The following is a 12,762-nucleotide window of genomic DNA, read 5'->3' on the forward strand; positions in this document are numbered from 1 at the left end:
CTTTTCTCCATCAATTCCTGATTTTCCCCCTAATTTTTCAATCCATTGAAGAAGTTCTTGGCAATACAACACAGCCCCATATGTCAGTATTGGCAGAGAGGATTCATCTGACAGTCGCTACATCCTTGCACCTCACAAAGACTTCACCTGCAAGGGCTCTGCCGCTTTCATCCTGGCTCCGGACTCTTCTTAATCTTTCTCCGTCTAGCACAGCAATTCTTCTCTGGCAGGGAAGGCCAGCAAGCACTCCCTTTACAGACTTATTGCAGCTGCCACTGTGCTCTCTGGACCAGCCAGAAGAGGCTGCTCTGACAGCAGAGTGGAAAGAATGTTTCAGCATAGTGAAAACAAAACTCTTCAGTTCAACATCCTGGGACCATTCAGGCAGTGACTAGCGGCAGATAATCAAAACTGGGCTAGTCACGATGAAAGGGCTTCCACATTATTCATTTACATGTCACTCAAGGGCACAATGATTATATATTGCACTTCCACGACAATGCTAGTCACTTAGATTATTTTCAGAACAGAACTGTTCATTTCTACTCTACCCTGATGACATGAGAACCATTGCCCCCCAAAGTGCAGAAGTGTGAGATTTTTATATACACACACACATATGTATAAATGTATACTTGCATGCTTGCATATACATATAGTATGTAAAAGCATTAAACTTTATTTTAGAAATAACAAAACAAATGCAATTCCCGAGTATCCCCAAACAGCAAGATCCACAAGAGAAGCAAGAGAGACACAGAAAGTTTTAGCTACTTCTAATTAAAACTAGAAACATGAGGTTGCCCAATTATGCTCCCATCAGCATTCTCCTTTTCCGTCAACACACAATATTATATTCATGAACTCGCTGATTACGCACACTGTATTCCACATTATATAAGACTGGAAGAATGTGAAAAACCCATTACCAACAATCAATTCATTGTATGAGCTCATACACAGATTCCCCAGAATTTCCTACCGTTCTAATTGCTGTAGGGATTCCAGATTCATCTACTGGCCCGATCCCTGCATAATGTGGAGCTTTAATGACTGTAATTTTTTTTTCTTCTTCTGAGGATCTACAGATTGGTATTGTACTGGTGGTGGTGGTGCTGCCAACAGTCTGAACATGCTGTGAGTATGTCTCTGTGGACTCTGTAAAGATGACAGAATATTGTATAATGATACAATAATCATACTTGGCAGTTACAACATGCTTTCCCATTTCAGTACACTGTACAAAGACTGACAAGAATTTTAATCACATACCTATACAGCACTTAAACCCCCCATCATCTTAGCTGGTGCTTTGCCCTAGTTAATGTTACATTAACAGAATTATGAACTTATTTAAGGACCAGACATGCTATTCAACTAAGATCTTCTTAGATTAGTGGCACTTTTTCACAGCATCTTGCTCACAAAAAAAAAAAATCCCAGACAAAAAACAAAACCCACACAAACACATTCAAAATCTACTTATAAATAGTGGCAGCAGCCTTTTTCCTATGAATCAGTCTTGTATATCTCCTATTCATTCCTTGAAACTAGTTATGTAATTTCTAAGCTTCTCTCCACACCCCCAAACTATAGAAAATTGCCGTTCTGTAAGTACAGCAGTAGATTCCAAGCAGCACTCCACAAAGTCTTATATGATATGTGTTTAGAAACATGAACATTTGATGCATTAATATTTTAAAAAAAAAAATGTGTCAGGGGATGTGTCATGTGAAGATCTGTACTGCCGTGCACGATGTACTGCTTTTGTATATGCAGGAAAAAGAGCCCTACTCCTTCAGGCAGTGTGTTTCACTAAATTAGTGGGCCGCTTTGACAAAGCATCTTTTTTTTTAGCCAGAGCAGGTACAGTGCTTGTGAGATATTTCCACCGCAGGATAAATTAATGTAGAGACTAAAAATAAATATTCTAACACTGCTGATGAATAGTACAGTGGCCTCTCATGTGACATTAACATCCATTGATTCTTCTGAATCAAAATACTGGAACATAAATCAGCAAAAGGAGCTCTAGTGACTGAAAGCTCTATTTTTAATTTGAATTTTTCTGCTCACTCCCACTGCAGAGAGCTGGATTTGGCATGGATGTTTCAGCTGTTTACTCAAGTTTGAAATCCTGTAAATAATCCTGTGCTATACATATATGGTGAGGGGCAACTCTGCATGGCAAATGTCTGAACATTTGGGCCTTTTTCCCAAAATGCACGATGTTAAATTTAGAAAATAATTTGGATTTGATCCTTCATTCTTCATAGGACTCAAACTAAGGCCATCGGTGGGATTTTTACATGAGCAGGGAGAATTAAATCAGGCTGATCTTGTGGAACATAGAACTTCAACTTCATACAATAATAAAAGTCGTGGGAAAATACTTTACTTGCTTCAGGTATATCCAAATCAGAATTGATAAGCCTTTAGATCAGCAAACTGATCAAAGAATCTAGGATTCTAGGATGTGGAAAAACCCACATATACAGTTTTTGTACTTATCACTATGATAGGGATAGGGGCATTTGTCTAAGCCATAAGTCTCAGAGTGAGAAGTGTCATCTAATTTCCCTGTATGCATAATGAAAAAGTAAACTCCAGGACCACATTCAAATTATTTTTGCATGCATAATCTTATCTGAATATGAAAAGGTCTGGTAGAAAAAGCAGCAAGCAAATTATTGTTCCGGCAAAACTGGATTATGCTGGCGAAGTGCCTTTCTAAGACTGATCATATATTTTTTAAAAAAATTAACAAAAAGTACACAAACAAAATATAGATTTACATGTTTTTAGATGTTTAAAAGCCCGGAGTCCCTCCCTTTGCTGGCAGTTTTTCTGCTGAAGATTACAGAAGTTGTAGGAAGAACAAATGTATGTACTTGTTGTTCCGTGGTTTCTTAAAAAAGGCAAAACCTGAAGGGGCTATGCTGGTTGAGCTATTTTAATATATGCTCCTTGCTGGGCAGAAAGGTGGCAAGAGGTCACCCTCACACACAGGCAATAAAACTTAACAGTACCTCCACTTCAGGATCACTACTGTACCTAATAAATGCTTTTTTTTTTTTCCCAAGGTAGATGAGTAGACAATATCTTTATTATAGACGTGAAGCACTCTGCAATTGTTTCCGGTCTTTGCTACACGAATTGGAATATGTTGCATAATGTATAAAGCAAACCTACTGTGTGAGGCTTACCCATCATCCTGCCATGCTGCATGATAACAATGTTGGAATTGAGTGAAGCTGGTGGCGGATAAGCTGAAGAAGGGGAAAAAGGCCTTTGAAAGTGACTCACTGGGCTGGCACCAGTGCCAGAGTTCCCATTCACTGTGATCTGAGCCTGAGAGAAACAAAACAATAACCTATTAAACCATACACAAAGCTCTGTGACTGCCAACCCAAACAAAGAGTGATGCAAGACTGTTATCCACACAACAATTACCAGTTGTCAGGTACCTAGCCATAATGGCATCTGCATTCACTGAAATACAAAACTCATAACAAGGGGAGTGGAATGTGCTGTTCCTTATATACCTTGTACCTCCCTCCCTCCCCTCCTTGTATGCACCATCTGCAAAGCACACTGAAGTCATGGGAACATGACAGAAAGACCATGGTCACGGCAATAAAGATGGCACAAACAAGGTCTGCAGAGGTCTGACAGCAATACAAAATGAAGATAGCAGTAAAAGTTTCTCTCATTGAGTGACACAGGCTGCCTGCCACAGATCACTCTCTCCAAAAGAGGTATTCCCTTAATGCACACGCTCAAGACCTATTGATATTAATGGGAACTTCTGTTCAGACTGAAAGGAAAAGTCTCATTAAGACTAGATAAAGAGTGAGCCAAAGCTTCTTTAAAAAATGAAAGCCAGCTGGACTGACTATGGGATGCTGATATATAATCTATCACAGCAAAAATAACTAGCAACAATAAAAAAATGCAACCACAAAACAACTGAACAAAAGTAAATGAATAAAAAGGGAAAGCTAAGTAAACTAGCAGTATAGCAGTATCACAAGCCATTTAGGCTTTAATCACAAGAGATACTTCTGAAACTATCTGCTTTCCTGACCCCAGGTTTAGCAACCCCACATCTGGGCTGCAGCAATTTTATGGAAAAGATCAAAACAGAGATCTTGAGAAAGTATCGAATGAGATACATGAATGAAACGAGGAAGTCATGAATATTTCTGCAAAAGAGGGAGGGAAGCTCTCTGTAACATCTCTTTTAATGCAGAACTCCTCTGCAAATCAAAACAAAATCAGAAGTGCTACAAACTGCTAAATTTTATACAACAAAAGACAAAAACTAAAACATGCTGTAAATGTAAAACATGAGACTATCTGAAGCAGCAAAGCATAAGTAAAAATATGTATTAAAAGGCATATTATTTTTACATTTAAGAATTAAATAGTTCATGACCTCTTGTACACATCTGTATTTTGGAGATTAGCAATTTGATTTGAAATTTTTAACATCTCTATCTCCAATAGCTAAGAGAGCAAAACAAATTCTGGCTCCTATGCAGACATCATAAGAGCTCCTAGATGCATTCATGGGTTTCTCATTTTAACGATGCCTGCTATCAGAACTAAGCTGAAGGGTTTATGTTGTGGTGATGTCTCTGTTAAAACTTTTATGTTTAAATGTTTACTTTCTTAATAAAAATCAAGAATCAAAATGCAAACTAAGTTTTTATACCATCCTCCCCTCAAAATGACTTGGAGCTGTAAGAATACAAAAGCTACATGAGCTCAAAGATTACATTTCAAGAGGTATGAATCCATGTTTTCAGAAGACTTTTCTCATTGAGGCTAGCCATCTCTACCCTACTTCAGGGGTTCACCGGTTCTCTTTTCCTGCACACTGTCTTTTTGGGAAAGCTTGCTTCTAGGGAAGGAAAGGTGCAAATATGTCCAGAATCTTATATCTTCTTACTCATTTACTATGTCTTTTATTTCTTTGAAGAGAGGAACAGAACTAGCATGAGTTCTTTGCAGACCGGAAAGCTACTCTACAAATTTCTGTAATAAAAAATTAAGATACACCTGGGATGGGCTTTACCAAATAGCTGTGTTAGACAGTAAGACTCTTGCACCAAGTAGCAGACAATATTATGAGAACAGGATCTACACAACTAGCTGACGGACATCAGTCATAAAGGTCTATGTGGTGTGTCCATATGTGACATTTTTTGGGTTTCCTTCTAAAGGCTTTGGAAAGGATAACAGCTCAGCTATAATTTCTTAGCTCCTAGTGACTTTCTCTTTGAGGAGGATTCCTGTGAAAATGGCTATTGTATTTGTTTATCCAATGCATCTTGCACTGGTGAAAGGGTTAGCTATAAAAGACAGTTTCACAAAGTTTCCAATTCCAGTTTCCTGCTCTTGAAATCATTTGGGGGCTATTGATATTTCAGTCTGTAAGTGTGATGCTTCAGTTCCAGGTGACAGAGATCGTTCCCAGATTTCACAAGCAAGTGAAATCTTTAACAAGCCTGTTCATGAATTAGACCTTCTACTTTCCCAGGTAGTCTCCTTTGAGGGAAAATAAGATGATACAGAAAACAACTATGTCACCAAAATTCATCTATTTCCCAGCTTACCAGGAAGCTAATCCTCACCTCTTTTATGCTGCTCATTTCCCTAGACTACTCAATTTTATTTTTCTTCAGTATATTTTACCTGTGCTTCACTGCTAGCAGAGCCACCTACTTCTGCTGCTGGATAACCAAACTCTTGTAAGGGTTCCTCTTAGGTACCAGATTTAAACTTCCTTCAGTTTCTCTGAGCATTCAGAAAGAGCTGCTCTCTAGACTTCTGAATCAGAGCAGAGAAAAGCATCTATCTGAGACTGGCACTGCTTTCTAACTTTCTCTTTGCTGAGGCAGGCAGCAAAGGGAAAGGAGGCCCATTATGGATTTCTGAGCAGTTTTGTGCAACAATGCTGCACAGCACACCCTCTGGCTTCAAGACAAGGGTAAAAAACTCAGGATCGGTTCTTGAAGCTCAAGACAGTTCCAAAACTTGGGAAAAGGCAGAAATCTAATGTGTACTTTCATTTCCAAGTTTCCATTAAATTCCACAATTTTAAACTACATAAACAAAAAGACCCCATGAAAATTACTTTAAAAAGGAAATGTTCATTATTGGAATAGAAAGAAAAAATAGTTTCCAAACCAGCTGTTCTCTGATTTCAACTCCATTTCTAAGCATAATTCCAAGTGAGAATTACAATTCTCATACTTCAGGTTTTCAAAGAAGCTGCAATTTGTAACTAAAAGTATTGCCAATTAACCATCATTTTTCATTTAGCTTTGCCTTTTGCCTGGAATACTTTACAATTTTGTTGATTCAGCTCTTCCTGATGCCGTTTCCTCTCAGAAGATCCACTGTAAAACCCTTTTGCCCAAGCACTCTTTAAGGACCTCAAGACTAAACAAACATTCCCAATGTGGGCCTAATGTCTTTGAAAGTACGGTTCCATCTTACGCAGGCACGGTGCTGCCTGGCACAACCCTATATTTAGCAAATATAAAATAGTATTTAGCAAATAAAAGTATTTACTGTTTTTTTAATTGATTTTCATCTACAAAATCAGCAGGGAGTCTCCTCTGAAAATGAAGATTATTAAAGAAGCAGAGCCACTAGCAGCACACCTGTGTGTGCTATCAGCTTCCCTGCCATTTTCTCATTTCATGGATACATTTATGCTCATCTGGCCCTCCAGATGGGAGATGAAGACTTTTCTGCTTTGCAGAGGTGGGTGTTGCCAGCATTTTAATTTCTGTGGGACTCTTAGGACTATTTGGGGATCTCTGTCCTTTGGTGGGAGACTCATCTTTTATCTTTCTCAATTAATGGTGATCAACTGTTATGCCACCCCTACCACGTCAAAGAGCCAAAGCAGTGGTCAGATCTGACTATAACATATCTCTCTACAGAGAGACTACCCAAAAAAGGAAAGAAGGATTAACTGTTCACTTTAGCTTGCAAAAATGGTGCTCAAAGGAAACAAACAGTTAGCTGATTATTTTAGAAGCAGGTTAGAAGAAAATACTCATGGTCCATGCTTCCCATAGCTAGTAAATGGTCATGTAGTGATTGTGCCTTATTTACATATGCCAGGCCATATTGATTATGGTATCTTTGGTTACAACTACTATGTTGTATGCAGATCCACAGTACCGACTCTTGGGGGAAAAAAGTTTCAGAGCTGTGTAACAAGAGTTAGTAACGACAGCTTTTATGTGCCTATTATTAATATTATATTTTTAACAGCATCCAGAGCACTGACCACAGATTGTTAACTTTATGTGTGACTACATGCAAATTTGGACTCAAAATACTTTCATAATTATACATGAAACCTTAGAAACTTTGTTCTTTTCAGACTTAGAAATGATAGCACGCTGAAGTGTTTGTACAAAGTCTGAATGTTGTTGTGACCCATTAAAACTTTGGTCTCAGAACATCTCTCCATTTTGTAATCCAGCAAAAAAATGCCCAATTTAAACAAAAGCTTTGTTCTGAACTCATTTTAATCATGCAGAAAATCTCAAAAGAAATCAGAAGTGATCTGGATTTGACCCAAATTCCATACCTTCTTCCTACCCATATATGACCGTACTAAGGTACAGAAAAGTGAAGGGACCTATAAAATGTCTAATTGCATGCTGGGTTTTTTTTCCTTGACTTAACCAAGACAAAAGTAACAGGACTCTTTGGTACTACAAGATTATTTATGAAGTTCATTCCTGTAAGAAACTGTGCTTAGGGGAGGAAAAGGTTAGTTAGAGGAGAGAGAAACAGTTTTGTGCAGTCAGTGGCGATGGCTGGGGAAAAAACTGTGTTAAATATTGTCACCATTTACTACAAATTTACAAGTTATATTATTAAAATCTGTACCTCAGTATAAACCAAAGAAGCTGGTAGCCCAGGGGCTACAAACTCCATAGACCTGTATGTTGCTAACAATACTATAAATAATTCTCTTCAAACTCTACAGACCGTTTGCTTTTAATGAATTTGGAGCAGATGTTTACTTAGTTTATTTTTATTTACTTTAAGCAAACTGTTTGATACACCTTAGCTGACCCTACAACTACCTGTGCAACAACCTGGTATCATTTTCCTGTTACCAAATATGATGGGCTAATAATTTTTTTAAACAATTCTAGCAAAACATACTGTGAGACTGTGAACACAGAAACTATTAATAGAATACTTGTCTGTGTAATGAGATAAAAAGTTTGAATTCTTTTCCCCTTTGACAACCTATTTGAACAAAACGGAGGAGGAAAAAAGGAAGCATAATTACATGAGAGGTGGCAGCAGTGTTGGTTAAGGTGGTGCCATCTGACACAGCAGACATCTGGCTCAAGGTTGGGGAAGGTGTTTCAGAGCAGTCAGTAGTATCATAGCTACAAATCTGCAGCTCATCTAGAATGGCTGTGGAGGACTCACTCACTGCGCGGGAGGAGCACTCACTCATGGCAGAATCTGTGCTTAGAGAGGCTGTTTCGTTCCTGTGGATAACACTTTCAGAAACTAGGTATGGGCATTTATATGAAAACTGTGAAAGGGATGGGGTTTTATAAAAGCGTGAAGGCAAAAAATCATCAAGCATTGGCAAAGAATATGGTGCTAGATGGGTGCCACTGTCTGGTGAGAAAGAGGCTCTGTTAACTGGTACCACAGGAGGAGGAAGAGGCAGTGGAGAAGCTTCTGTTGCTGTTTGTCTGTGTGTCTGTGAAGCATTTACCTCCATCACAGGGGAAGTTACTTTCTCGTTTCCAAGCTGAGATTTGAGGAAAAAAATAAGAAAAGAAACAGATTACCAAATAAATAAAAAACTTTTCCCTTTTGCCTCTTGCTGTGTGTAGGAAAATAACTAAAGTGTAAGTTTTTCAGCAGCCCGAGGAAATTCACATTCACGTGGATTAGGAAATAAATCAACGCTCTATATTAAAGTAGGAAAACATGAAAGAAATTAATGCATCAAATACTAGCGGAAGCAATGCCAGAAACGATAGTGTGCTGGGATGAATATTCATAATTCTCTCCATATATTAATAACCTCAGTTGTACATTGAGAAGGTTCACACTATTTCACACTTTACATAAATATGAGGCTAAAGAAAGTCATGCCCATTTTGTGTGTAAAAGGAAAAAAGGATCTGCAAGTCTGACTTCTGTAAATGTTGCTCTCTTTTTTTGCCAAAGGACAGGTATCATTTTGAAATTGACTGTAATGTACAGATGGACAAGACTGAAGGCTATATAAACCAATACTGTATGTTCATATACTTTGCAAACAATAGGTTGTGGACTTTTTTGCCTCTTGTGACGGAATACATCTTCTCCACTGCCTCTCTACTAAAAATGTTTGGATGATCTTAGAATTTCCAAGCACTCTGGAAGCACCCTGTCAGCCTGTTGGATAAGGTGTATGCATAGGAGCCTTTTCAACATAAGAGGACACAAGGATTGCTAGTGTAACTGGCATAAATCAGAGTAACAACAAAGGCAGGAAGCACAAGAACAGGACAGCGATGACTTCAGGCTGAAACAAAACATGCTAGTTGTTTGGCTTCAGCATAATTCCTTAGAAGTATAAGGGAATGTCCTCATGACAGTGCTTCTGGAAACTGCTACACAGCGTATGAGCTTTAAATTCTCTTATTTCAAATCAAACAGAGGACACTGTGTTTAAACGAGTCTTGAAATTGGCTTTTTGCATGTGCAACTTCTTTTTGAATTAAAGATACATGAAAAGCATGTTGGCACCTAATCTTTGTTAAGCAGTAGGTGCGAATATATACTCCCTACTAGCCACAAGTTTTCAATCATTTCCTGAAGTACATCAAAATACTGCCTACTTCAGCACTAATGGTTTCACTTTTGATAAGGCTGAGGAATTCTGGCATAGCTGCAGGGAAAGAGTATTTGGGATTTAAAAATTATGTAAACTAGAGAACAGTAAGATACCACATGCAATAATTACTACTCAAAAAAAGCAACATTTACTTATAGCTATCACATTGTTACCAATAATATGGTTATTTCCTATGCTCAGAATAGGCAGATGTCTTCAGCTCTAATAATTAAAAAATGTTTCAAGCCATCAGACTAAAATGGCATTTTAATCCAAAATCTGAAAATATCTCCGAAAGCCCTTATGGAAGACTTGGAACACAACCCAGACTGTGCTACTTATGAGACGTCACTGGGGGGTCCAGCTCCATAATTTTTCCTGAGATCAACTAGAATTTATACAAATAACCTTACTGAGGTCAATGGGACCATCCCTACAAATAAGAATTCCAGAAGAGAATCTTAAACTTCTGAACAGATATCTGTCACTTGTTCCAAATGGCTCAAAAGAACTCTTTGATGCTACTGGACTGAGCTCCATAAAAATAATCAGAAGCTGCTGTTAAAATCTTCAGTTAAAACAGTGAATAAAATTAGCCAATCACCTTAAAATCCAAATCTCATTCACAGCAATGTTTCACATCTGCAACTGGAAAAATTAAAATCTTTCCCTTGAGCAAATCTGAACAGGTTACTTCTTAATCAGAATATAAATATTAGAGTGCATCACTGTAAATGGAAATATGAATTTTAGAGATAATCGATTTGAGAACTGAAACTTTAAAAGAACAACAGAATACTATTAAAATGAAAAGTATTCAAATGTAGATGTGAAACAGCTGGTTGTACAGCACAGTATATCAGGGGTTTAAGATGTGTGCATTTACGTTCACATCTAAGAAACAGTCACTTCACATCACAGATACATAAAGAGAGGATAGAACCATCATTTATGATAAATTTAATCATTCATGTCATAACTCAAGATCTCCAGCAAATGACACGAACCAGGAGACCATAAGGCAATTACAAGGCAGAGCCAATATGAAGCTCTGAAGTTCTTGAGACCAGATATCCTCTCAGCATCTTCAGAAGAAAAGTTACATGTGACTGAGTCAAAACATGTAAATTGATCACTAAATTGTTAAAATAACAAGAAATTCTGGAGACTTAAGAAACTTAGTAAGTTTCTTCTGGCTTCCAATTGAGAACATTGCCTGCATGCTTGAGGAAAGAAGGGATGGACAACACAAGTACAGATATTCAGGGTGCATCCAGTGAGCTAGTGAAATTGAGTTCTTAAAGAATTAAATTAATTGTGTTTGGCAAATAATAGATAATTTTGTCAGGCCAAATTCTTAAAAAATGTATAAGGTTACTACTCTCACAGTGTGGGTAGAAAGAATGCAGAAATCCTAGGTACTGATTCCCACCGTGAAATTGGTCAGCTTTGTATATTAAAACTTGAATATTATGCCTGGTTCTAGAATTCTCTCATAGGTACAACCATCACCCTGGGAAAGAGTGGCTGAAACGGTGTTTGAAAATAGCATAATTTTTTAAAATTGATCACACTATTTAAAAAAACATGGAGTGTTAGTAAACTCTTAAGAGATACATCCAGCTCCTATTAATCTCTATTTTTCATCACTGTAAAAATATGAGAAGGACAAGATCGAATGTGTGCCAGAAAACTTTTTACAGCAGTTCCACTCTGTGCACTTCAGATTAGGTTTGTTCTTGCTGTAGTGCAAGAAATGCTAGCAGAATTTGAGCCAATTAAATGCCAAACAAGTACTTAATCATTAAAATGATGAAAAACTAGTTAGACTGCATAATTATCTTGGGCTGCAGAGCAGCACTTGAGAGGGAGAGAGAGAGATAAACGTCATCACAGTCTCAAAATCAATTGATGGTCTCAAGTGCAGCTTTCTGCTGGTCCTTGGAAATGTTCACCTTGTATCAAATAGTAAAGTGTCAGGCCTGAATAATACAATTGTTCCTCAACTCTCATAAATTAGACAGGTGACCCTAGTGTGGGTTTCAAAACCAGACATCTGTCTTTTTAATGCAAGGTCTGTGGGGAGCGGTCTAAGATAACTAATGACACCAAAGTGCTGGCCTTGCTTCAACAGTCAAGACACAGATAAGAAGACTCAGAGATAAGTGAACAAACTCATTTTGTTAATGCATAGCAGAGTTTAGTAGTCAACAATCAAATTACACTCATAAATTTGCACAAGTGGGTAAAAATACCTCTGTTTTTAATTGTTAAAAGCTGATGTAAAAAATCTCCAAACTGATGCTGCAAGCTATAGTCCTATGCCCATTTTTACTACCTAGACCTCTTATTCTAAATTCAATATGAGGCAGTGGTGTTCAACCCTTGTGCAAAACCACACTAGTGACACAGAAGTTAAAATGAAAACTATGGGCTCAATTTTCTTTGCTTGTATCTCTTCCCAAAACATTGAAACCTGTCTTCGCTCCCTTCTACATCAGTCAATGTATTGTCAATATCTAAAAAACAGTAATAGATAACCCAATTCAGAAATAACTTCTGAATTCCAGGCTTATTTTCCTCGGTTTATTTGTCTACAGTTATAAGGCTAGAAAAAGAAATACTATTGTAGTAGCTTTTATTCCTCCAGGACACCAGGACTAACTCAAGTGTTCACTCATACATGGAATTCAAACAAATAGGGCATGTTTTGCATCCTCAGTTTTAGAGAATGGTGTCTAGAAAAAAGAGGACACTTCTGAACTCAAGAACAAAATGAACATAAAAATATCAGAAGATATAGAAAAATCAGCTCAGAATTCTTAATCAGGTTAGAACTTTTTCTTACAAGAAATTTGGATAACAGAATT

The 12,762-nt window shown here is 37.6% G+C and overlaps 1 protein-coding gene across 4 annotated transcripts in view; it reads right to left on the reverse strand.

Moving 5' to 3' along the window:
* Positions 1-12,762, reverse strand: part of SORBS2 (sorbin and SH3 domain containing 2) — a 232,010-nt gene that overhangs the window by 60,860 nt on the left and 158,388 nt on the right. For 2 of the 4 annotated variants that reach the window (XM_069855894.1, XM_069855895.1), the window contains 3 exons: positions 8,336-8,815; positions 3,207-3,351; positions 983-1,158 (listed from right to left, as the gene is read on the reverse strand). In XM_069855894.1, the coding sequence (XP_069711995.1) occupies positions 983-1,158; positions 3,207-3,351; positions 8,336-8,815 (801 nt within the window). Of the gene's footprint in view, positions 1-147; positions 298-982; positions 1,159-3,206; positions 3,352-8,335; positions 8,816-12,762 lie in introns of those variants that run through there. The other 2 variants (XM_069855896.1, XM_069855897.1) reach the window with 2 other exon arrangements.

The sequence above is a fragment of the Phaenicophaeus curvirostris genome, chromosome 4 (genome assembly GCF_032191515.1).
Source record: "Phaenicophaeus curvirostris isolate KB17595 chromosome 4, BPBGC_Pcur_1.0, whole genome shotgun sequence".
Classification (NCBI taxonomy): domain Eukaryota; kingdom Metazoa; phylum Chordata; class Aves; order Cuculiformes; family Cuculidae; genus Phaenicophaeus; species Phaenicophaeus curvirostris.